General features: G+C 38.7%; 1 protein-coding gene, 1 long non-coding RNA gene and 2 pseudogenes across 3 annotated transcripts in view; 1 reads left to right on the top strand and 3 right to left on the bottom strand.

Annotated features, from left to right (window-relative positions):
• The window catches only part of LOC149099168 (uncharacterized), a 276,702-nt gene that overhangs the window by 247,334 nt on the left and 3,682 nt on the right, over nt 1-25,686 (bottom strand). The window lies entirely within an intron of this gene.
• LOC110059718 (uncharacterized) overlaps nt 9,738-25,686 on the top strand; it is a 51,423-nt pseudogene continuing 35,474 nt past the window's right edge. The window contains exon 1 of the transcript XR_016203846.1: nt 9,738-10,229. The product of XR_016203846.1 is annotated as an uncharacterized LOC110059718 (transcript). The remainder of the gene's footprint in view (nt 10,230-25,686) is intronic.
• On the bottom strand, nt 15,135-16,367 carry LOC149099207 (uncharacterized; annotated as a pseudogene).
• On the bottom strand, nt 16,449-17,098 carry LOC149099208 (uncharacterized). Its single transcript, XM_089277943.1, has one exon. The coding sequence runs from the start codon at nt 17,061-17,063 to the stop codon at nt 16,449-16,451; it is 615 nt and encodes a 204-aa protein (XP_089134069.1). The 5' UTR covers nt 17,064-17,098.

Genomic DNA, 25,686 nt, shown 5'->3' on the forward strand with positions numbered 1-25,686 from the left:
GACTGCCACAATAGGGCCCTTAAGTAATGACGACGGCGACGCCAGAGACGATGTCCAGTCTTATATTTTATATCTTAGTCTTATATTTTACCTTCGAATTTCGCAGCAGTATAGATTTGTTCGGTGCACCTATCTGTCCCAGATCTTACTCAAGCTAAATGTGTAATGCCCGGGTTGAATTCCAGATTAAAATACGAAACACTAGCCGCTGCCGTTCGCGTTCTCCAACATACGCAGAACCTAGTCATTTCACGTTGTTGTTTTGAAGAGGACGGCAAAGAAATGTACAAAGATTTATAACGCACTCGCACAGCCATTGTTCTGGTCATTAAATCTTTTGTTTGTTTGCCGTTGCCGTCGTGGTTTGCTTAGGGTCTCTAACTGTTTTGCTCATTAAACCTTTTGTTTGATGACTTTCTCGTTGCCATTGCCGTCGTGGTTTTCTTAAACCCCCTAATAGTGCTGAGGAGGAGGAGATTCTTGATGAACAATGTCCTGATGACGAGGAGGATCAGGAAAATTAAGGCATTTTAAATATCACTGGAAATAATCTGTTAAGCTAGATTAAGAACGTAGTGTTGAGGAAATCATGAAACCATTACTCCTCCTCGTAAATTATGCTTTCTTTTTATGGCAATGATTCTCAATTTCTTGTAAATTTTTGGGCTTCTTCAATATAAGGGAGCTTTTCAAAAGTTTTTTTAATTGCAAAACGAGTGCTTTTAATCAAAAGGGAAAATGCTTTAAATTTTCAAACACTTTTGCCACATTCTGCTTTAGAATAATAGTGTTTTAACAGCGAAGATGGCGGATCCAAGATGGCCGACAGGTATTAATTGAGAACCACTGTCTTGGTAGCAATTGCATCTCACCAAATCATTAGTTGTGAATCACGTATTTTCTCCTGCTTTCGCATGGTGAACATTCTGCGAGATCTACGCATTAAAAAAAAAAATACTTAAAAGTTCTTTTGTTGAAACAAAATCCTTAAATGGAAACAAAATCCTTAAAGCTCATGTAAGTTTTAACTGCGTGGTTTAAAAACTCATCTGGCAGAAATGTCCATCATTGCACATATAAAGTACCCTTTACGTATAGTTATTGAACAGGGAAATACTACTTTAAAACAGTCATTGCTTGTATCCTGATGATTCCGTAGAAATGAGTGACGTCACTTTGTCACGTGATGAATCCTATTAAGCTACTCATTTAGCATTGCTATCATACATGATACGAAACTAGAGTAATTTGCAGTAATTGCAAAAATATATGGTAGCATTACTCCCCCTGAGTGGTACCGAAATGTTATTTTTTGGGGTCCTGGCCCATGGACTACATGTTTTTAAACATGTACACTGGAAAGTAGGCAAGGAGAATAGCAAGTTGAAATGCCGCTAAAAAAAAAAAAAAAAAAAATCTGTGGAACATCAGAATCTTTTTGATCAAAAGAGGGGGAATAAACAACAGATAATACTCCTCGGTCGGGTCCTCGGTACTGGGTCGGTACTCCGCACAATTGCGTCAACTGCAGATGTTTTTGCAACCTCGTTCACAGAATCCTCTCTCTACCTCGTGGAAGTACCCTGGTTGCGACTGGTCACGTGTCTATGCATTACAACCAAAGCCCCACGGAGGGTGGGTCCTGAACTTAATTTTGTCAACATTGTCTACGGAGGTGAAAGCTGCTCTGCCTTACAGACGTAATTTTGAAAGTTAAGCAACTTGATTGTCAGAGATCCTGCCTGACCGGTGCTTCGTTTCTATCTGAACTTCTATGAGTATGAGATGTCGATTGAGCGGGAAGTTTGCTTATTTTTCACTACTTTTTTAACAGCCTGCTTCGGGTTAGTTTAATCAGTTTTTCACAGGACGAGAACTTTTAAATAACCGTCAAATTTTCGATGGAATGTATTCAATTTAATGAGAAGCTAGTCTCTCGACCGAAAATTGGACTTACCGCTAAACAGTTTTGAAACGAAAGCTGTTGGATCTTGCAAACGAGCGGCCAATGTCGTTGTTGTCAAGTTCTTCATAAAATTTTTCACTGCAAGAGAATCGAATGACCGTCAAACTTTCCATTGGATGAATTCAATCAAATTCAGAGTTGGTCTCTTGGCCAAACACTGGACGTATCAAACTCTAAACGAATGCATCAATGCTGCTGTTGTGATTTTGCCGATCAAAGCATATAAGCTCAGGCTAAATCGAGCTTTGATATTCAGTGCGCAGACGTTGTTGATGTCAAGTTCTTCGTGAAATTTTTTAGCCGTAAGAGCATGGAATGACCGTCAAACTGTCGATGAGAGTAATTCAATCAAATTCGAAACTACCTTTGTAGGCGATCATACGAGGTATTTAATTCTAACGGAATGAGTAGATACCTTCGTTGTGATTTTGCCGAATGAAAACAATGAAATTAAGGACATTCCCCAGTATTGCATTGCGCGTCCTTACTGCGCATAATTTATGGCGTTCGTGCACGCGCACATCGAAAACATGGCGGATTTGCCTTGATATTGAGTTCTGTCAGTTGAAAAATGGCTGTAGCTCACTAACGAGCTCGGGCACCCCAAAATGTTTTCCGGTCATTTTAATCAACTAATCGTTAGCTTTGCGTGAGAAAAGACTGATCAGATTTCTATTTTTGAAAATTGAATAAATAAGGAAAATAGCAGCTGCACTGTAGTCTTTCTATTTTGCAGTTTGATAACCGTGGCAAGCAATTTGGTTCCAATATTTTAACAAGGATTTAGGTGTCTGCCAAAATCAAACTTAAAAAGTTTATTTGTATCCGACACAAGTATTGACTGCAGGTTGAGGCGTGTTTTCACGAGTCTGGGCTCTCAAGGAGTTTACAATAACTTGGAATGCGTTCTTGAAATAATCATTAAACAACGTTAAAATAGGACATTTTCGATGTCTCACTGCTCCTTAACGAGCATGGGCAACCCCCCTTTTTATTCTGTTATTAAAGCTCTCGTATGATAAATATTTATCGGATAAAGTTTGAACAAAAATCTATGTGCAGTTTTATTTCAGGGGAATTACCTTAAATTCAGCGCGCGGTCCATTTATTGTGGTAGTCGTCATTTCCAAGTTCTTTGCCAAATTTTTTCACTGCCGCAAATTCCAAAGACAGTCCAACTATCGACGGAGAAATTTCAGCTAAATGCAGAGCTAACCTCTAAGCCGAACATTGGACGCGTTGAAGCGCTATATCGAGTGTGTCGATGCCTTCGCTGTGATTTTAGGGACTTTAAGATACGCTATGGCGAGGTGTTACTACGGCTACTTTGGCCGTGAGGGAATAGGCTGACAACGGTGTTTTACCCGCCAAACTCAAATGATTGAGATTTTGCTGTACGGCAACGGTATGTGCAGTCTCTACGTGTCTTAACAAAAATGACTACTTTCAAGGAAACCAGAAGTCATTCTACTTTCATACGAAATAGGCTTACTACAGTAGTAGGGTTAAGTACTGTGCTATTACGAGCTTCAGCCTCTCCCTATCAAAAGCCTATTTGCCTTTCATCGTGCCCCTTACGGGTCAAAACATGCCTTAAAACTCTTTTATAATTATTCCTCCAGTCATTTCACTCTGACGAAGGCAAACAGAATGTTGCCGAACACTTAGTTCATTTCATTTAGTTCATTTTATAGCGTTTTTTAGGTCAGATCAAACATATTTTTCAAGGTTTTAATGTAACATTACTATTTCTCTCTCTTTTTTTTTATTTTGTTTGGTTTCCTATTTATTTCTAGATCAATAAAATAACAGCTTGACATGTTTTTCCTCTCCGAATGTAATGAGCTCCAAAGGCTGCTATAAATAACAACCCTCGTTAATTTCGGTTACGTTCGGCGGAGCCGTGTTAGTGCCATCGCGTGCGAGAACACCTTGTTACCTTTGGCGCGACTTTTCCCCTGACGCTCATTGGTAGACCACCACCAGATTTATTGCGGGCTCAAAGTATCAACACGCGTGCTCGAGCAAGATGGCGATACAAGTGGATAAAAGTGGTTGACAGGCCAAACAGGACTCCTATATTCGTCGAAATAGGAAAACCTCGACCTTCAAAGTATTTCTCTAAGAAGTACGTTTTTCAAAGCTCTCCCTCTCATTTATAGATTTCTCTTATTGCTCTGTCAATTCCAAGCCCGCTCACACCCCCCCCCCCACCCCCAGGGAATTTGAGGGCATTTTGACATTTTGTTTTGAGAAGGTGGGAAAAGTCCCTCCGTGGGGAAACTGGCGCATACAAAATTCCCATGGTGGAGCTATGAGAAAAGTGCAAAAATGCCTTGAGCAAGTTTAAACAAAGAACTTGAATCTATGTTCCTTAAGTAGGGTTAATCCTTTTGATGTTCAATGAAGCGGGTTTTTGTTTGTTCTGTTTCTTTAATCAAAAAAAAAATAATAATAATAAAAACAAAAAAACAATCAGACAATTCTCTGCATTTCAATTGACTAAATTGTTTAATGCCCAAACCCCGGACAATCATTCGTAATCAAATGCTCCGTGGTTGAGACTTACAACCTGTCCAATGCCTGGACGGGGGGGGGGGGGGCATGGACGGGAGCCATTATCTTTCTGCGAAATAGCATTTACCAGGAGCATTGTGCTCCTGCTTTTACTCGGAACAATATATTCAAGATTAGGTACAGAGGGGCAATATGCTGTTACAAACGGTATTTTATGTCCCTTTTGTTGTTGTTGTTGTTGTTGTTGTTGTTGTTATTATTATTATTATTACTATTTTTGTATAGCCGACATCTGGGCAACTTCTGGAACTCTAAGTAATCTGCCTTTCAAGTATGTAATGTTTTCTTGAAATGTAACTTTTGAAGAGTTGGTTCTCAGGAGTCGTAAGGCCTTTCCTAACGCCTTTCCTGCTACAGAGAAAGGTCGAGGTTGGAAAAGACAAGCGATAATAAGATGAAAGTAGGCACGGTTCTCTCGGACTACAGCCTTCTCTCTTTGGACATGAAAACCTTGTTTACCATGAGCACATCGACAGCTGCGCTTTGAATGACAAGCAGTGTTTGACTGAGGTGATGAATAATTCATGTCAGATGTCTAGGTTATTCGAAGTACCTACACAGTCCTACACTTGCTTGCAAACAATAGGATTTCACCTAAAAAAGGAAGCTCCTCTCAGTCGCTGTCGAGATGAAGCAGGAGACTGGGTCAGTTTTGTGTGTCGATTTGAGCAACAAGATGGCCTAAGATCAGTTGTTTTGACAATGTCAAGATTGTAACTGGCACTCATGATGAAATTCTGGGCCCTCGATGAGCTGCTGCTTCACTTAACATTGAAGACAAGAGACGACTTAGTCAACTCACTGCGTGAACGAGGCCTGGTTTAACATGTAACACTTAACGACTGGTTCCGAGAGGAACAGTGAATTTTGATTCCCGAGACGGATTGTTGAATGTCATGTGACCATGAACTAGCCAATGAATGGGCACGTTGTAGCGGGAAAAACGCCCGCTATATTGGCCGTAGAAAACACGTCAGTTTCGCGGGATGGAAACGGGTGCCAGCGACCTGGCTTAGTAGAGAGTAGCGCTCGAAAAGGCACTGTCTTGCACTATATTTCATACTTTACTATGCCTAATTCATATCACCCACACACTATTACCTCTAAATCTACAAACTATATTGTGATCTTCCGAAATGTCGTCCCCTTGAGACGAACACGGTAACTGTCCTAATCGGTGGTCAAGTTGGCTAGATGACTCCTATATGACTAATGGAGAGTTGTTCATAGTAACGCAGAGTGTTCCCATCTCCAGGCCCTTATACGCCGAGGGAAAACAAAGAAATACACGAGTGGAGGGCGACCACGCACCGTTTATGAGGGTCTTCATGATTTGCCAAACGAAACAATGGGTATACAACACAAACAATACTCCTAACCCTAAAAACAAAAGAGGTGCAGATTAACAAGAACGAATCAAAACTGAGAAGTTTTAAAGAGGTGCAGGTTATCTGCGAGTGGAACAAGGTTATTAAGGATACCAAGGGGACATGCTATAGTGTCCATATTATTTGGGTGTCCGTATTAAGCAGGCGGTTACTGAAGAAAGCGTCACGGACGCATGCTATTATCGATAAAAAGACTAAAGCAGATATATTCACGCGAGAACATTGTTTAATTTCGTAACTGTAACTGAGACAAGTTTGTCCCATAGAAACCTCACGATCTTTTCTCGTGGTCTCAGAGTAAAATAACTTTAAAGTATTGTTTTGGAATTATTTGAATGGAATCACTGTCATCATCTTGTAAACCCCGAGAAAGGTTTGTCGATCACGGACTAAAGAAACATTCCTTTTCCGAGCTAGCGTTAACAAAAGTGCACACTGGCATGGTCGAATCTGCTTTTACGGCTCTACGACCTTTACAAGAGAAAAATGGAAAACTTGACTTGTTTCACTTTAATTCTTCAATCGAATGGGTGATTGAAATGTGGACATTTCAATTTGATCAAAACGGAGTGATTGTAGGCCTTTCAATGAATATCACGTCAAATCGCCTGGACATTTTCAAAAGAGATTATAATATATCACCCCCAAAAATCATAAATATCTCGAAAAATCCTCTAAATATCTGTTATTTTTGTCTAACAAATGAACCGATTTTGAATCACTAAGGCGACAGTTTTAAATTTTTGCAGTAGTAAAAGGAGTCATCATCACCACAGCTCTGGGAGGATATTGACATAAGGAGCAGAGGAAGAAAATTCAGGTGAAAATATTGAAGATCCGATACCAGGATTCATTTTACCAGAGAACGTTTGTTACCTCCTTTAAAATTCAGGTGGCTTGATTTTAGTGGCATTTGCTATTTTGGAAAATTGCGGCTCCAGTGCGTCTAAAGATACGAATTTTTGTCGGAATCCGTTTTTTCAAGTGGGGACTTACTGAACTAGAGTTGAACTGTAAGCGAGCAGCCAAAATGTTACGCCTACAATCGCGGACAAAAATCCTTGGGACACTTATGTAATGTAACGAATTATCTGTGTTTTAGAACTGAAGTTTGAAAAACACGCTGCTATATCCTTTATAAGCACGTTGCTGTCCCTCTCCCCACCCAACACAATGTTGAAAATCAGGTGAAATTGCAGGTACTAGTTTTCAACATTGTATGGGCGGGGGGGTGGGGGCCAGGTTAGGCAGGTGAAGTTGTATTCGCGTCTGGCGTGTACGCAAAAGCGCCAAAAGTGCAAATTTGTCCCAAGACTGTTGTCCATGATTGTAGGCGATCCTTTACGGGAAATGGTCGCTTACGAGAGCTTAGACCATACCAGGTCAATCTTTTACCTCGTTAGCATATGCTAACTGCAGGGGCTTATCCCATGTTTTAAATGCTTTAATTGAGCGAAAAGTCAATTTCGAGAAACACGCGGTACTTCCCATCGAGAAATTACCGTCTTTTGTACTACTCAGAAATGGGATAATGTTTCAACACCTCATTTAGTCATTATCCAATTTCCGCTCTATTATCAAGTGCTCGCTCACGGGAGGTTAAAGACAAACGAACATTTCAATTTTTTTTAGCTCTAAAAGTGGTCGCGGTCGCTTACGAGGGGTGGTCGCTTACAGAGGTTCCAAATATAGTGATTTCATTTAGAAGCTTTTGGTATTTTGGAAAAATGATCGCCGAGGAGAGTTTGTCGCTTACTAGAGGTGGTCGCAACCCCTTGGTCGCAACCGGAGGTTCAACTGGTAGGTTGTTTCTGGCCGATAGCGCGGAGTATTGTCGCAAGAGAAGGGCGAGCCAAAAAAGAAAAAAAAAATCAAGGCTAGGCCCGAAAAGCTGAGAAGATGTTATAATATCCCTAAATTCTCGAAGAATCTTGACATTCTATAATATATCGGAAACTTCGAAATATCGACCCCAAAATATTGCCAGGGAAAAAATATAGCGAGGGTGTTAAAAGTAGGACTTCTACTACAACAACAACTTTATTATGACTCACATATTTACAATTTTACAATAGTAACAGCGCGAACCCGCAGGTAGCCTGGGCTAATCTAGGCGGGCCACAACTATACTTATATTACATCATTAATACACAAATAAGATTGTTATGCAACTGCTTATAGAAGGATTTGCGAAATCGTTTAATACAAGTACATTTACATATTTTGATTGACACTACTTTCATTTGTACACTGCTTTGTTAGAGGATTGTCTGTCCTTACGTGATGCAATCGTGTATTGCGTTAGTATAAGTAAAGTAATATGTTCATTGTAAGACGATCTACATCTCGACGATTTACGATTCTACATCAAAGAGTCGTACATCGAAGACGTATAGCGAAATACGAAGAATAAACGTGCGAAGGCCAAGTTCTCTGAGGGTCCTGATTTCAGTCGAAGCAGATCCGACAGTGCTTTGCGGAACCCCTGATAGATTCCTCTCTGGCAGCAAGCGAGTTGCTCCGAGCTAATTCCCAAGTCAAGCACAGTCGTCAGGCCAGTTAGGCCTGCCAAACTTTTGTCAAACGCCCGTTTTCCCCTAGTTAGAGTTCAGAGCGGAAAATCCCGTTGTCACAGTGGTGAGGAGAATTAATGTAGCTGCAACTGGAATGCCGAAGGACAAGACAGAATGAACAAACACATCGACAAGCTTGCTGTAGTGGTTCGTATACGCAAGATGTAAATCCCTTGGTGCGTGGAGTTGTTATCGCCCAAGTACGTGAGTAAACAATAGAGAGGTTAAGCACGACGTTCACGGCAAACGGCAAAAATGAAACTTTTTCCGTCTCCCTCCAGTTCCGTGTACAGTAAAGTGAAATTATTTATATTTGCAATGAACAGGAGGAAAAGTTATTCCATTTTTGTGTGCTTTATTTACGGATTAAAAGAAAAGAACTCAAAATCAGAAGTTATCTTTGCCGTTTGCCGTCCGCCGTTAACGTCATGCTTAACCTCTCTAATATTTAAGTGAAGTCTGTGAAGAGAGTTTCAAAGAACAGTTTTCAACCTAGATACAATTTAAGAAGTAGAAAGACAGTCAGGGTAACCGTTAGAGCCAGTAGACCCAAAGTAGATAGGTCCGTTGAAGCCGATATGTCCGAAGAAGAGAGTTGAGAATTTCTTCGTGAGTTACCGTTCCGCCCGTACACCGATCAAGCAGAATAATACCTCTGATGGTATAACAAATGTTCCAAACGATTTCCATTCTGGAAAGGCCCGTTCCGTTTGGGTTCCCTCCAGATAAACCGTTTTTTTTTTCCCATAAAAATGGAGAGCGTCCATAATTTTCTTCCGAAATATTCCGTCCCACAGTCTCCTCCTAGTCTCCTCGTAAGAATCGTCTTTAAAATAAAAATTGTAAAGAATGAGAATAGCTTACGGAAAGATCCTAAGGTATAGCATTGCTAAAAACGCCTTATGCAAGTCTTCTGGTGGAATTACGCATGTACGCTCTCGCTGTCATGAAAGACTGCATTTGCAATCGTGCTGCTGAGAATCAAGGACGCTCACCTAAGTTATGGAAAGAACAGACCCAAATGTAAGGTTTAAAATTTGTACTGAAGTGTTTAGCTTAATTTCACAGATTTTAGAAGCAAAGTTTGTTTTCGGTTATAAACGAAATTGTTCGTGTTCATTGTGGATTTACAAGTCTTCTCAATTCCACCACTACTACCCGAGTCTTAACATTGCATTGAGTGACTTTTTGTAGTTTTCCGGCAGGAAGTTGTCTTTTGGATGTTATTGACCCGGGTTCAAAAACTTCGCTGTAGAGATTTTTCTATACAGAAGTTGACTACGTCTAGTGCCTTGGTGCATCTTTAAGTTTACAAAAAGGGATGAAAATGCTCGAGAAGTGCACGGGGGAGATTACTTTCAGAGCCATCATGGCTTATTTACAGCCAAAATCTTTTCACGCTCTGCGGACCAGCGGACCTCGAGGTGAACCATACGTCATGGTCTGGGAACGAAATGAAATAGAATACTTGGCATGGCTCCAATATGGCTCCTGTCTTGTTGTCGCGCAGCGGGTTTAGTGGGCTTCGATCGTTCATTTTGGCAATATCTTTTACGTAAAATGGTTCAAATGCATGTCAAGGTGTTTCCAAAAGTATTGTTTATCAGCACATAACTGATCGTGACTTAAACGAGACTGCAGTGTTGACCTGCAAAAACAGCAGAAGAGATCGTGTCATTCAGCTGATTTGCGCTCCGATTCTACTGAGGATCTAAGGAACTGCGGGTAAGAGGCACCTAAATTATTTCATGATGTATTTCTTCCGATATACAACGCCTTTGCTTTAAGTTTCTGGTACGAATATATTCGCTACTGTGGAATGTTATCAATATGGTTACGGTAGCAGACGTAAAGCTGAAGTAATATTATCCCTCCGTACAGTCTAGGCGTAACCGTCATCGACACACGTTTTGTCGACATGTAATATAAAGCATTTTGAAAGCGACAGAACGATGTTAAAAGCCTTATGGGCTGTAACGCATTATCAACTGTGGAGTAGGCTGCAGACGAAAAACAAGCGGTTCAATTTAGCGGCACATAGATAAGCTTAAGCTGAACTGGTGAGGCGCGTGCTTTGCTTGCGAGATTGAGTATTTTGTTTCAAGATTAGATAAGCTCAAAAAAGAACTCTCCACAAGAGCAACAGGCAACATTTCAGTGAAAAGGAATTGATGAAAATGGGAAAGAATAAATGACGAGCCAGTCTGTCTTAACTTTTTGGGGTATGGGAGAGGGTTGGATGGTGTTTAGTTGCTGTTCATTCAAACATGTATAAGAGAATTCTTGGGTAGCTTTTCCATGGAGTAAAAATACGGGGAAATGAAGAGTGTTTTTTTTTTTTTTTCACATGTCTTACTAGTCAGACTATGTTGACATCAACAGAGTTTTCAGACTTTTCAGTGTATGAAAACATACGTCATAGTGTCTGATCAAGGATTTCACTTTAGGGATACATTCTGCCTGAGTCAACAATTTTCTAGGGGACATTCCAGTGTTTTGGGGACACACTGTTTTTTGCCTGTGAAAAATGAAAAAAAAAGTTAAGTCAGCATAAATGAGTTATGGGTAGTACATGTATGTCATAAAGACAAAAAAATAAACAGGGGGAAACACAACTTTATTCATTAATACACAGTTCTCAATGCACTAACCACCTCTTTGTCCGGGAGAGCAACGTAATTTACAACAGCTCTTTCAAAATTGCTGGCCATATGAACCTCCTTAAGAGCATTTCGATGATCCTGACTTTCTACGTGGCGAGTGAGTGTCAAAGTTCTGAAATTAATGCAGCCAGAAGTGAAGGGATTTGCTTTGCTAGACTCAATGCGAATCGAACACAACATACCCTTTATGGGGTCGTATTGCAACCACTTGAATTTTTCCAACCAGGTAGATTGAAAGTTTCTCCTTGCTGCTTTGAACAAAAGGTTCACTTTCATCAGTATCACTCAATTTATCTTCGTCAACGTTGTCGATTCTGCTGGTTTCCATTTGCGGTCTGTGTTCTTCTCTTTTGTTTTCTCCACCAAAGAATGATAATGTTCTTTTCTGCTTTGACATGACAATAACATAGCTGAATGACGAAGAAAACAACCGAAATAACATGTTGCGTTTCGTCAATCAAGCATGAAAAGTAAGGGGTTCGCAATGAGCATGTGCATTTTTAAAAATTGACCCCCCTATAAGAATTATTCTACTTGTTCCCAGGAATCTCATCTCAGCCTCTGGCAGCCATTTTTATTTGTCTGTGTCACAAATATTCATAAAATGCACGCTGTTTTATATTGTCAATTCTATGAAACTTTAAATCACACAAAGTTTTTGAAAAACTTCGGAAATGAAGGAAAATTACAAGTCAGTAGCTGCAGACGTTTGCTGTGCCAAAATGTCCTGCCTGATGAATATTTGGGGGACATCTTCTATCGAACTGCGCCAATCCCACAATGGCACGCTCTAGATCAGACACTGATGTCACATATTTGTTAGCTTGTTCGCATTTTGTGAGAAGACTGGAATGCTCGGTTGCTTTGTTTTGGTCTCTCGGAAAGTTTTTTGCATGTTGTGCAGTGGTTACATTTCTTGGCTTCCACTCCTGTTGACCCAAGTTTGATTTTGGGACAGGGATTGGGAAGGCAAAACAGGCAAATGAGCCTATGGCCTATGGTATTGGAAAGTTACGAGCCATTTATAAAACGTTGGGGCCATCAGGGTAAATAAATGGGCCATAAAAAAATTTTGACAAATGATACATAATTCTTGATTGCTGTTGTTTTATACTTTTTACTGGACTTCAAGCTAGGTGAAACAGGGTTTCTGATATTATGTGCATTTGCGGAGCCACAAATTTAAAGTAAATCCATTAAATCCCGCGAAAGTCACAAAAACACGTGAAATTCTGTGAAATTTGCTAGAAATCTTATCAAATACTTGTTGGCACAACATGTTTGAAAGTTATCTTGGCTGTTGGGGCTGCTTATTTGCTGTAAACTTGCTAAATTAACTTGAAACTTCATCACTGCAGTGAGTAAACAACATCCCAAAACTACCAGGCTTTCTTAAATTAATGTTGCAAAAAACTGGGCAGCAGCCATGATGTAAAAAGCTCTGTCACTGGCACATTTCTAGAGCAAACGGGCCAAGCAAATGATGTTCTCTGTTAAAAATAACCTCGTGGTCAAACAGAGAGCAAACCGCAACCTTCATTAATCATTTCTTGGCAACTACGAAAGTCCAAACGAAGAATGAGAATCAAAAAACGAAGACTGACAAGAATCAAATGTACCGTGTTTCTCTTGTGTATTATGTTTTTGGTGTCTCTCTACTGTTTGCCTCAGATGTTGAAAAAAATCAAGAATTGACGTAAACATAACTTCGAAGATGAGGCAAGCAACATGCAATTAGATAATGAATGAATGAATTGAACCTCCCCAATGGGGTTTTTCAGGAACAATGATAATCATAAAGTAATAATTTGCATAGTTATTTAAATTATATACAAGATTAAAAAATAAAAATCTACTCATCACTGTATTCTCCTCACGTGCTTGTTTATGGCTGGTTACTGCTGGTACAGGCATTCCAGGGGTAGTTTTCGCACGGCCAGTTAGGGCTGACACAGGCGTCAATGGGTTTAAGTGTACAGTCACAGAATATAGCTAACACAAATTGTATAACCTTTCATTGAGGTTGAACTGGAACTGGAACTTAACACACTGAGTCTGATATCAACATCACTGAGATATGGTCAGTTTTAGCTTTAGAGTGATAAATTAAGTTGCATTTACAATTCCAAACTTGAGCTGTGTATGAACTGTACGTAACACACCTACTCTCTAATAGTCAATGAAACGTTAACCTGAAATGTTTTCATCCCTCAGAACTAGAAGGCTTGGAAGCTTCATCTTGATCATTGTTTTCAGGATCACAATACACCATTTTGCTAATGCTAGCTCCAGTTCCTTGTGGGGGCAAAATTTTTGATCTATTTAGTGAATTAATGAGACCATTCTTGGCTGAATACTCACTTCTTGCCCCCACAAGGGAATGGCTTTGTTGTGGCAGACTCTTTTCCAATTTCAGAACTTTCGCTTTCAGGGGCATATTATTTGGCTTATTAGAGCATGCAAAACATATTCAAATCAGCCAAGTCTATCATTGCAAACAGAAAGCACGTGGATTGAGCAAGAACCTTGTTTGCGAGCAGAGTCTGAGTAAAGGGTATGGGGGAAAAACTAAACAAAGGCTTTTATAATGTCAATTAAAGAGCAAAGGCATTGTGACTTCCAATGTGTTTATTTGTCATTACACTACAAAATTTCACAACAGAAAATCTTTTCCACAAAATAGTGTATATGTTACAAGCTGTTTCGCAGCTAGGGCGCATTGCAGGCCCTGTAGGTACTTTCAAAACGTGTCATTTTGTAGATTTATGTGCCATATGTGCATGGCCCACGGCCCTCCTGATCCCTGCTGGGATCTGCAGGTTTTCTCTTACAACTACTATTACTAGGAGTAATCAAAGATTAAGGGGTGCATTCGACATGCTTGTTTTCGCATTGAATAATGGAACTTGTTTGTGTATCTGTGATTTTTTGTTTTGGTTTCTTTTTTTTGCTTGGGGGGTGGGGGGGGGTTTGCACGTTTGGTGTCTTTTGCTGGTTAGTAACCTTAATTGACCCTGTGTCAGAGATTGGATTTTGTATCCCATATCAGACTGAAGAGTTTTATTGTATACTGTTTGTGTATCAACAGTAGTGCAACGTGCAATATTTTAATTTTTCTACAGTGCAAAATCAGTTTACCTAACTCAGACTGAAATGTTAAAGTTATTGGGAAGCTGGAAGGTTATGAATGGGAGCCCAGCTAGAGTCACCTTCCCATATAACACATACATGGTTATCTCCTCCATTCTCTTGGCTCCCGCTGGGGGTACTGCAGTCAAATTTATAATTTTTACTTTGTCAGATGTAACAGCCAACTTTATATACCTATTATGAATTAGCGTTTGACAAATTTTCTCCTATATTTGGCAACTGAATATGTGAACAACAGCTTTATGAAATTACTCTAACGTCAAATGGAAACTTTGAATTGTATAACAATGCTTCTGTAGCCTTACAGAAATAGTTCGTCTTGGTTCTTTAATCATTAGCATTATCAATGTCTTGTAAATTGGCTTGCACAGTAACAAACTATAGTTATTTAAACAGAAACATGTATGTTAATTATTGAGAAATTCTGTCTAGTATCTAGCAGTTTAATAAGTGAACAATAACAATAACTATAACTTTTTTTACCTAAAATATATATCATAAAGTTTTTGAATTTTATAACAAAGGTTCCTTTACTTCTCTTTGGTATAATTATGATCATTAACAATAATATTTTTGTAATGTAGCTTGCTAAGTCATTAAAGATAATGATTTCTTCAATGAGAACGCTTAATGGTATTTAAAAATAATCATTATTATCATTAAGAAGAAATTGGGTAATATATTGTTGAAAGGGAAACATGAACTATAACAAAATTTGGTTGAGCTGAGTTACAGGTGTTTGTATCTGTTTGGATAACAAATCTTTGAAGAGCTTTGTGAAAGCTACATGGAGAGGCTATTAATTTACATTAATTATTTAAATAGCCTCAAGAGACACATCTAGCAGTTATTAGATGCAGTGTCATATTTGACACAGAAGTTGGATTCCACATCTAAAAGAGAAAGCATCAGTTGTTCTTCTGATATGATCTTCAGGTTAATATCAGGTACACAGGCACACAATTTAGTTACTTCTGGATGGAAGATGTTGAGTGAAATTTTCTCGATTACTTTGTTCCTGTTTTGCAAAAGCAGCGTCAGAAACCATTGTGCTGCACAGGAAGACACCATCATTATTTTACAAGACAAACAATTTGCTAAAGGTAAAGGTAAAGGTAAAGGTAAACTTAATTTAGCCAGGGTGGCCCATTCAGCGACGAGGCTGATATCCAGAGGGGCCCTGGACCTTGCTATCTTTCCTTTTGGACTTCAGTGAATTTTTTTTTTTACAGGAAACACAGGTAAGGGTTTCGATGCAATCTGGACAGCAATTATTTTGCCAGTTAGGTTATTATGTGACAATGACTCCATCTCTGTTGTTACTGTTGCTAGTTGCTGTGTGAATGGAGAAATTTCTAGGAACACACACTGCTTGGATTTGGCAGTGTTTCGGTAGCTTGTGCCATTGGACTCCTTGAGTTGAATATTTTGAAGACTGTAGGTTTTTTCCTTTTCTAGTTTATCACAGTGTTCCTGCCACAGTATGAGTTTAATTGAGGTGGTGTGGTCAACTAGGATTACTTCTTGACCTGGCTTTTTCTCTGGATGTTACACTTGAAATATCTTGTCTGCAAAAAAGTTACCTTTTTTATACGGGATATGACCTGTATGTACCTAGTCACTTCTGTATCTGTTGGGCTTTCAGAGCCTACAGGAGAGAAACAATAGTTAGTGGAAACATTATTGTTAACATTTACAGACATCTTTGACACACGTTTGAGAAGTACAAAAAAATAGCTTATATTTTTGTCCAAGAAAAGTCTACTGTACTTTTTACAACAAATTAAAATAATCTAGATGGGGAAAAACCCATGAAAAGGATGCATTACCTATGTCAATCCTCTGTAACAATCCTGAATAATTGAATAATTGAAAGCTCTACATTAGAATTAAACTACTTACATGTTGGTCTCGTTTCTTCATCCATCTTATAATACTGAAGACAGGTATAATTTTTTGGGTCTATTTCTGTAATAAGAAATGATTTGGAAATACATGAGACAAGAAATACAAGTGATAGAGACTGACGTTTCTGTGCATCTTGCCCCATTATCAAGCCTTCATAATTAAAGATAAAAAGCGCTTTGTGAAGAGGCTAAGTTGAAGCGAATTTGCATGAGAGAGTGGCAAGCTAATTACATGAATGCTTTAGCACGAAGAGAATCAGACTGTACATTTCGGTAACAAGGCAGTCAAATTTGTTCGTGCATTTCTTGATTAGATTGAAGCATGCTAAGAAATTGGTCAGAACAGCAGTGTTACGTTCTTTGGAATAATGTTTGTAAATACATGATGCCTTTTGACAGTGTCCCTCAAAGCGTGTGTGAAGGTGACCCTTTGTGCACCCGACATAATCTGCATCACACAGGTCACACTTGAATAAATAAACAATGCACTGCTGGGTTATGATGTTAGGCTTGGGCTCGCGCAGGCTTAGATCTTGTTTAAGCTTGCGGCTAGTAAACACGGGTTGGATGGTCTTTTGCACCTTACTGCTAAGATCTCTAAGTTGTCGTTTGACAGACACTGCAGCATCCTGATCTTTATGGGGGATAACTATCCAGATGGTGTCATCGGTATGCTGTTTGGGCTGGTCCAATGCGGCTCTTGCGGTGATAAACCCATTGATGATGGAATCAATAAGCTGATTTAGATACCTCGGCTTACGGCAGACTACTCTCAAGCATTTGCACTCTTCTGAAAAATGCGCCCAAGAAGACAATAGCCGGTGCAAGCGATCAAGCATGGTGACGAGCAAACCATGCTTGTAGTGGCTATCCACATGGCTATGATAATGCAGGAGTAGCGCCCAGTGTTTGTTGACTTAATGTAAACTGAATAATATAATGTAAATCGAAGAAACAATGAAGATTTAGACTATGTTGATGAAGTTATGATAGTCTCCAATACATGAATGCAAGTGCAAATGAACTTGAAACGACTGGGAAAGAGTAGTGAAGCTACAGGACTGAGGATGAACATTGACAAAACAGAAGTTGTGAGACTTCATCCTAGCCAAGAAAATCCCATGAAAATAACTGGCACTGATGTTTAGGACACAGCTATGTCTGTTTCGGAGCCACTCTTAACAATTTGGGTGGTGTAGTGAAATCAGTTGAGTAGAAGAGTTAACAAACAATGGTGATCAGAGGCCATGGGCCAAGACAAGTGAAGTAAAGCGTAATGCAATATACAGACATACATGCATACATACATTGGTTGGCTTTTCAGCACCAATGTTCCAAATTATTAATTTACTATTATTTAAGTTTAAATAATTGGAATAAATAAATGAATAGATACGTAAATCAATCGATAAATAATCATCTCCATGGTCTGTTTTTCTGGCAAAATAGTTTTTACTTTCTCTGCATTTTTGTTATAGATTTCAAAAGCTGAACTTTTCCCTACATTTTTTCTTTGAGACACTGTGACTGTGCCACCGAGACTCTTTGAATTCTTGGAGAACCACTTTCTCTCCATGAGCAGACACTGCAGCAGACAAGGGGACAAACTTTTGACCTCCTATCGTCGACAGTATTGGGTTGAGATAGCTGCTGTGATTGTCCCATGTCTATGGCTTTGGGATATTCTGGCGTTTCAGGCACAGCTGTGTTGTGGTTGCAATCCAAATTGCATCTTTTCCGCTCCAATCGGGTTCAAGATGACTGAAAATCTTCATCTTCATCTTTGTTGTCACTCTCAAAAGGGGCCTTCTCCACTTTGTAGATACAGATTTTGAGGCATCTTTTCGTTCACGAACAGGACTTAAACCTTGTCATGCAGGACTGGAAACAACCACAGACATCATTACACTTAGTATCGTTTCCAAAACAATGTCAAATGTTACCACTTTCTCTTTTGTCAACTTTTCCGCAAATGCACAGTTAAGTAATACATCGCTTTGAAGTCAGGGTTTTCGAGAGATTTTTTTGCAAAGCGTGGGTTTTCTGTGATTTTGTAATCAGATATTTTTGTTGACCCTGAGGGAAAAAATATCTGCAAAAAATCATCTCATCAATGATTCAAACAAATATAAATTTATATATGTTCCGAGGTGAATTTCTAACAAAAAAAAAATGGGGGAGTTCTGGGTTTCTAATTTTTTTCCTGTGAAAGTGCCTGACAGGGAATAGTTACAATGAAATAGAACACCAAATGAAACAAATGAATTAAAAATGAACGAAACAATGAAACATGACACAGGATCAATTATAGCATCATTTGATTGAATTTATTAAAACAAAAACTGGAAAAACGTAAAATAAAGTTGTTTTGAAACACTGTATAAATAACAACTCTATGATCGCATATTGTCTCTTTAAATTATGATCTTAAAACTAAATTACTAGTAATATTACTACCAGTTTTGCTCCTTTTTTTTCCAGTAGATTCTTTCAGAGAAACCATCCCAACGGATGAATTTGAAGGTCCAGATATGCATTTTTCCAGTCGGGACAGACAATGATTCTCTTCACCTCCATCATGATGCCACTGGAAAACCCAGATTTCTTTACCAGAGTTCTGACACTTAGGATGCCGTTTTCGATGCCATTAGCATGGTGAATTTTGGACAAGGTCCAAGCCACTCTAGGAGTGATGTCACGAAAATGAACACTGACTTTCTGTAAATTATCATTTGTGTCACAGACATGACCCGGCCATAAAAAAGCAGAAGATAGCAATGCCTCTTTTATAATTTTTTCTAATATTTCTTTCATCTCACACTCCTTCCTTCTTGGGTCTGATAGTCCAGTGCAGCTATCGGAGGTTTAATAGGGTGCGATTTGAACTTGGTTGGGTCCTCACTGGTAAGACCCATTTTCTTTTTCTTAGCACTTTATTGAATGTTCCATTATTGTCTTTACTTTCGCTTTCATTGTCAGCTATACAAAATTAAATCACATGCCCTCTATCCAAGGCAACACATTGACAAAGTTATTAAAAAAACGACAAAATGAGTTCAAGGCGATAGTCTTGCCCTGGTCCCTGGCTGTAAGATTTGCCTCACATACAATGTTTTGATTTTTCCTTTCTGTTGTGCAGTGATACTCCTTAACCAGGCAGGAAAAGCAACAACATCTGCGCAAACTGCCTGTCTAAAATGCCGTCCAATACCAGGTATGATCAGTAACAATTCCATTGGATGTATCTTCATTTCTACCCTTTCTGTTGTTGAAGGCAGACAAACAATGTTCCTCCAGGAAGTGATCCAGAATCAACTCAAATTGGTCAGATCCAGCGACTGCAGAGCAGCAGACATTATGATGACACAATGGATGAAAAAATAAGTGAAGAGAGGCTCAATCACCTGGGAAAGCATAGAGAGAGGACAATTGCCTCTGGTCAGTGCCAACTCGAAATGCAACCTCTCCATTAAACGTGTGGACTAGTTCCATATCGCTCAATCCTGCAACTTCTCTCATGATTTTGGTCACACATGGCACGTTGAGCCATGTCCAGACTTACTGGACCCACTGTCATATTTTCTTGCCCTCTCATTGGTTCTCCCCCAGTCAACATTTCAGGTGACACTGGATTCATCAATGACGTGGTGGGGATTTCGTTTATCGAGCCCAGCCAATCTCCAGTTGTATCTTGTTCACTGTCAAATCCATTAAACAGATCCTCTATATCACTTTCTCCGAACTCTATTGGATGAGCGAATCATAGTCAGCCTCAAGAATTACACTGTCTCACCTGGAAATCGGTGAGAGGACTTGGTTAATGGCCAAGTAAGGCCTCTTAGTTGTCAGGTTTTCTTGAGTTTCTTGAGACGCTTTCCCAGCTTAAGACCAAGATTTTTCGTGCCACTTTTAATAACAGTTTAAGAAAATTAGGAAACACTTTACTAAAGACCTCCACAAAGGAAAAGTGAAGACTTTGATAGCATGATAGTGATTGCATTTCTGGTTTGTGGTTGCAACCAGCTCGACACAAACAAAATGATGATGTGAGCAAAAAATACAAAATGCAAGTGAAATAAATGTGAAATGCGACAGAAAGTGTCAAGCCACACTCCATGGCATTTCTCTCACAATAGTCAGGGACAGTGCATAAAAAATGATATGATGACATGTCCATGCTCTGTTTAAGTCACTACCTACTTAGTATTGTCGAAAATACCAACTCATGCTCAATGCTATTCAATGAATTACAACCAAGTAATGATATTGCTCAACAACATTTCTCTACAGTTCCTTCATAACACTTGGTTAGCTGTGGAGCCATGGCATTTCTCTCACAATAGTCAGGGACAGAGCATAAAAAATGATATGTCGATGCTCTTTTTAAGTCACTACCTACTTAGCATTGTTGAAAATACCAACTGATGCTCAATGATACTCAATGAATTATAAACAAGTAATGATATTGCTCAACAACATTTCTCTGCAGTTCCTTCATAACAGTTGGTTAGCTGTAGAGTAAAGAACACTTTTTTCTAGGGTTGTGATTATGTAACTGAAAATCTCTTTCCAGCCATGTTGATTTTTTTTCCAGTAATTATTGATAGAGTGCCAAGTGGAAAATTGGTAAGATAAAAAACGTGAACTCATAAACTGAAGAAACAGTGAAGATTTAGAGTATGTTGGTGAAATTACGATAGTCTCCAATACATGAATGCAAGTGTAAATGAACTTGAAACGACTGGGAAAGAGTAGTGAAGCTACAGGACTGAGGATGAGCATTGACAAAACAGGAGTTGTGAGACTTCATCCTAGCCAAGAAAATCCCATGAAAATAACTGGCACTGATGTTTAGGACACAGCTATGTCTGTTTCGGAGTCACTCTTAACAATTTGGGTGGTGTAGTGAAATCAGTTGAGTAGAAGAATCAACAAACAGTGGTGATCAGAGGCCATGGGCCAAGACAAGTGAAGTAAAATATAATGCAATATACAAACATACATGCATACATACATTTGTTGTTGCTCCCTAAAATGGGCTTTGCAGCAGCAATGTTCCAAATTATTAATTTACTATTATTTAATAATTGGAATAAATAAATGAATACATAAATAAATCAATCAATAAATAGTCATCTCCATGGTCTGCTTTCCCTGCGAATTAGTTTTCACTTTTCCTTCCTTTTTTTGATAGATTTCAAAAGCTGAACTTTTCCCTGCATTTTTTCTTTGAGACACTTTGAGACTGTGCCATGGCTTCTTCTTTGAACTCTTGGAGAACCACTTTCTCTCCATGAGCAGACACTGCAGTAGACAAGGGGACAAATGTTTGACATTCAGATTTGGACACCAGACTCCCATCGTTGGCAGTAGTGGGTTGAGGTCACTGCTGCGATCATCGCACATCTATGGCTTTGGGATGTTCTGGCGTTTCAGGCACAGCCGTGCCGTGGTTGCCGTCCAAATTGCATCTTTTCCGCTCCAATTGGGTTCAAGACGACTGCAAATCTTCATCATCATCTTTGTTGTCACTCTTGAAAGGGGCCTTTTCCACTTTGTAGATACAGATTTTGAGGTATCTTTTCGTTCTCGAACAGGACTTACACCTTCTCATGCAGGACTGGAAACAACCACAGACCTCATTGCACTTAGCATCTTTTCCAAAACAGTGACAAGTGTTACCACTTTCTCTTTTGTCAACTTTTCCGCAAATGCATAGTTAAGTAATATATTGCTTTGAAGTCAGGGTTTTTAAGAGACTTTTTGCAAAGCGTGGGTTTTCCATGATTTTGTAATCAGATATTTTTGTTGATCCTGAGGGAATCAATGATTCAAACAAATATAAATTTATATACATTCTGAGCTGAATTTCTAGCGAAAGAAAACATTGTTGGGAAGCGTAGTGTTTCTAATTTTTTTCCTGTGAAAGTGCCTGACAGGGAATAGTTACAATGAAATAGAACACCAAATGAAACAAATGAATTAAAAATCAATGAAACAATGAAACATGACACAGGAACAATTATAGCATCATTTGTACTTGCTAATGTATTGAATTTATTAACAGAAAAACTGCAAAAACATAAAATAAAGTTGTTTTGAAACACTTTATAAATAACAACTCTATGATCGAATATTGTCTCTTTAAATTATGATCTTATAAATTACTAGTAATATTACCACTAGTTTTGTTCCTTTTTTTCCAATAGATTAGTTCGGATGAGAAACCATCCGAACTGACAAATTTGAAGGTCCAGATATGCATTTTTCCAGTTGGGAAAGGCAACGATTCTCTTCACCTCCATCGTGATGCCACTGGAAAACCCAGATTTCTTTAGCAGAGTTCTGACGCTTAACATGCCATTTTTGATGCCATTAGGACAGTGAATTTTGGGCAAGGTCCAAGCCACTCTGAGTGATATCACAAAAATGAACACTGACATTCTGTAAATTATTATTTGTGTCGCAGACGTGACCTGGCCAGAAAAATTCAGAAGATGGCAATGCCTCTTTTATAATTTTTTCTGATATTTCTTTCATCTCACACTCCTTCCTTCTTGGGTCTGATAGTCCAATGCAGCTATGGGAGGTTTGAGGGCACGACTTGATCTCGGTTGGGTCCTCACTGGTAAGACCCACTTTCTTTTTCTTAGCACTATCGAATGTTCCATTATTGTCTTTACTTTCGCTTTCACTGTCAGCTATACAAAATTAAATCACATGCCCTCTATCCAAGGCAATACATTGACAAAGTTATTAAAAAAATGAGAAAATGATTCCAAGTCGATAGTGTTGCGCTGGTCCCTGGCTGTAAGATTTGCCTCTCATACAATTGTTTTGATTTTTCCTTTGTGTTGTGCAGTGATACTCCTTACCCAGGCAGGAAAAGCAACAACATCAGTGCAAACTGCCTGTCTAAAATGCTGTCCAATATCAGGTATGATCAGTAACAATTCCATTGGATGTATCTTCATTTCTACCCTTTCTGTTGTCAAAGGCAGACAAACAATGTTCTTCCAGGAAGTGATCCAGAATTTTCTAATTTTGTACTTTTTTATTGTTCTATCATTCTATTGGCTAATTTGTGCACTATATGCACCTCACAAACGAAAAAAGGCAGCATTCACTAGCTATTAGGTAGACTAGTTTAATACCTCCAAATACAAGGATCAGTTTTCCTTTGCGTTTCCAGTAGGTATCTTATGAACAAAATGGTTCAAACCTAATATGTCTAGTTATGAAAGGACAACCCAGCACTGCAAATTCAATCATGCTGCCACCAGTTTCAGATAGGGGTAATGAAATGCATAAGACTCAAAGAAATTAAGTTATAGTCTACTCACTCTGTGATGTTGAGCTAGTAATATTTCAACATTTTTGAGGTTTCCTTCTCTGTTAAAATGTTACTTGGAAGGACAACATTAATAAAATCCATGTCCTTTTCATCTGGAAAACACAATTTTACAGGAATCCAATTTCCTATGATACTTCTTTTGAAATGCCGTTATGTTTAAGCTTTTTCCTGAGACATTCTTGCTTTGCCCAGCAATTAACAGCTTTGAATAACATCACACCTTTGATGTTTAGATTTCTTTCAATGAATTCGTCAAGTAACGATCTTTCGATTGTCAAAAAATTGTCTTAGTTCAATACCTCCTTTGTTTCTTTGTGGATCAACTCCCAACAGGCACAAAAATGTTTATCAAGTCTGTTTAGTTAGGCGTGTTTTAAAACACAGAGAACTTGCATAATGATGCCACCAGTAAAGCAAACTTGATTGGTGTAGATGAAACGGAAAAACTCTAAAAGGCTTTGATACTGACAGTCTGGCAAATGATTTTATTTCTCTCTGCTTTTGCCATCTTTCCACAAAACATTATAAAAACGCTGGGCTCCTAATCATCAGCAAAGGACTTGTGTGCTTGAATATATATAGTGGGGCCACTGCATGGTTCAGTTTCATTGTTGTGACTTTGGGACGCTTGAACAGCAAATGTAACATCACTTAACGTCTGGTTGTTAAACATGAATTTGATACTTTCTCTAAAAGCGTCTGGCCAAATGCCGGCAGATATGATGGCAGAGTAACAACAGTTAGGTGCCATGAAGAACAAAAGAGAATTGCTGTTTCAATTTTCGATCCCAGGGGGCCCCTCAGTCATTGCTGGCAAACCACAAAATTTCCGTCCATTTTCTTGCAGCCCTGTTAAAGAGGTCCACATAACGTGACGCAAGACTTTTATGCAATGCTTGGCATCTGTTATTCTAAAACATTCTACAATAGTACCATTTAATACTATTCAACATTGAATATGTTGTTGAACACTAATGTAATTGTTAGATGTATTTAGAACTGACTGCATTTCCTGTGATTTTGCTATTGTCGCAAACCGCCTGGGAAAAGAACTTTTAGTTCGCTTGTGGTCAAAAGTATACATTCCATGCATGCATGGCCATGATGACACTATTCATAACGTAGCTTCTTAAAGACTCACAAGAGCCACAATTTAAAGAATCATTTGCTTAAAAAACTTTGAATTACCACGTAGAAAGAAAAGGAATGTCAGAATCAACTAGACTGCCTCATATTTGTCATGTTTTATAACTTCAACCAGAATTATCCGACTCTGTGTGCAAAACAGTTCAGACAGGATGATGCCTTGTTAATATGGATGCTCATATCTAGGACCGAGAAACACTGTTCATGGAATTTTTCTATCAGAAGACGATCTTATGAAGAAAGAAATACTACTCCTCATGTCCAACAATCCCCATCACTATCTGGTGGATCCCTTTTACAAAGTTTACATCCCTGAGAAAAATAACCTTGACGCTTCTACTCTCCAAAAGAGAAATGATCATTATCAGGCCACCTATCTGTGCTGCTTAACATTCTTTCTAATAATTTTTTTAGATGTTAAGGCCAGGATTCATCACCATCAATAAATTTTAACTGCAAAAACTTAACTAGTCTTTCATACATCCATTCCCACTTCGCTATATAATGCGTAAAGTACAGAACTGGAATTAGATCATAATCATCATAATAACTGCCCTCATTATAATGCGTGTTACGACACTTTCTTCCCATTTCACTACACTTAGAACAACTTAATTCAAAATCGCAAATACTGTGTTCTGATCAATTAGTAAATAATGGCACATTCTATCAAAAGGTATTATGGTAAACTCTGGTTTATATGTATGTTTTTTATCCACAGGAATAAGGTGGTTTTTGCTTACAATTTCTTTGCAAAAATAAAATCCCAAAAACTCCCTGACCTCTGGAGATCAATATATCTTCAAGTCCCCACAAACTCCCAGCATAAACCCAATGTCCCAATCTGTGTAGCCACTTACCATTGAGATAAATTTCTGTCAATGTTTTTCCCACAAACTTGCTTGTTTCACCTTGATCTACTGTGAGGAGAAGTTTGCTAACTTTAGCAATTTCAATGGTTG

Source organism: Orbicella faveolata, unplaced genomic scaffold, assembly GCF_042242905.1.
Source record: "Orbicella faveolata isolate gen_17 unplaced genomic scaffold, um_ofav_v1 contig_46, whole genome shotgun sequence".
Taxonomy (NCBI): domain Eukaryota; kingdom Metazoa; phylum Cnidaria; class Anthozoa; order Scleractinia; family Merulinidae; genus Orbicella; species Orbicella faveolata.

Coding starts and splice junctions, on each gene's coding strand:
- LOC149099208 (XM_089277943.1), bottom strand. CDS start 17,063: ATGCTTGATCGCTTGCACCGGCTATTGTCTTCTTGGGCGCATTTTTCA.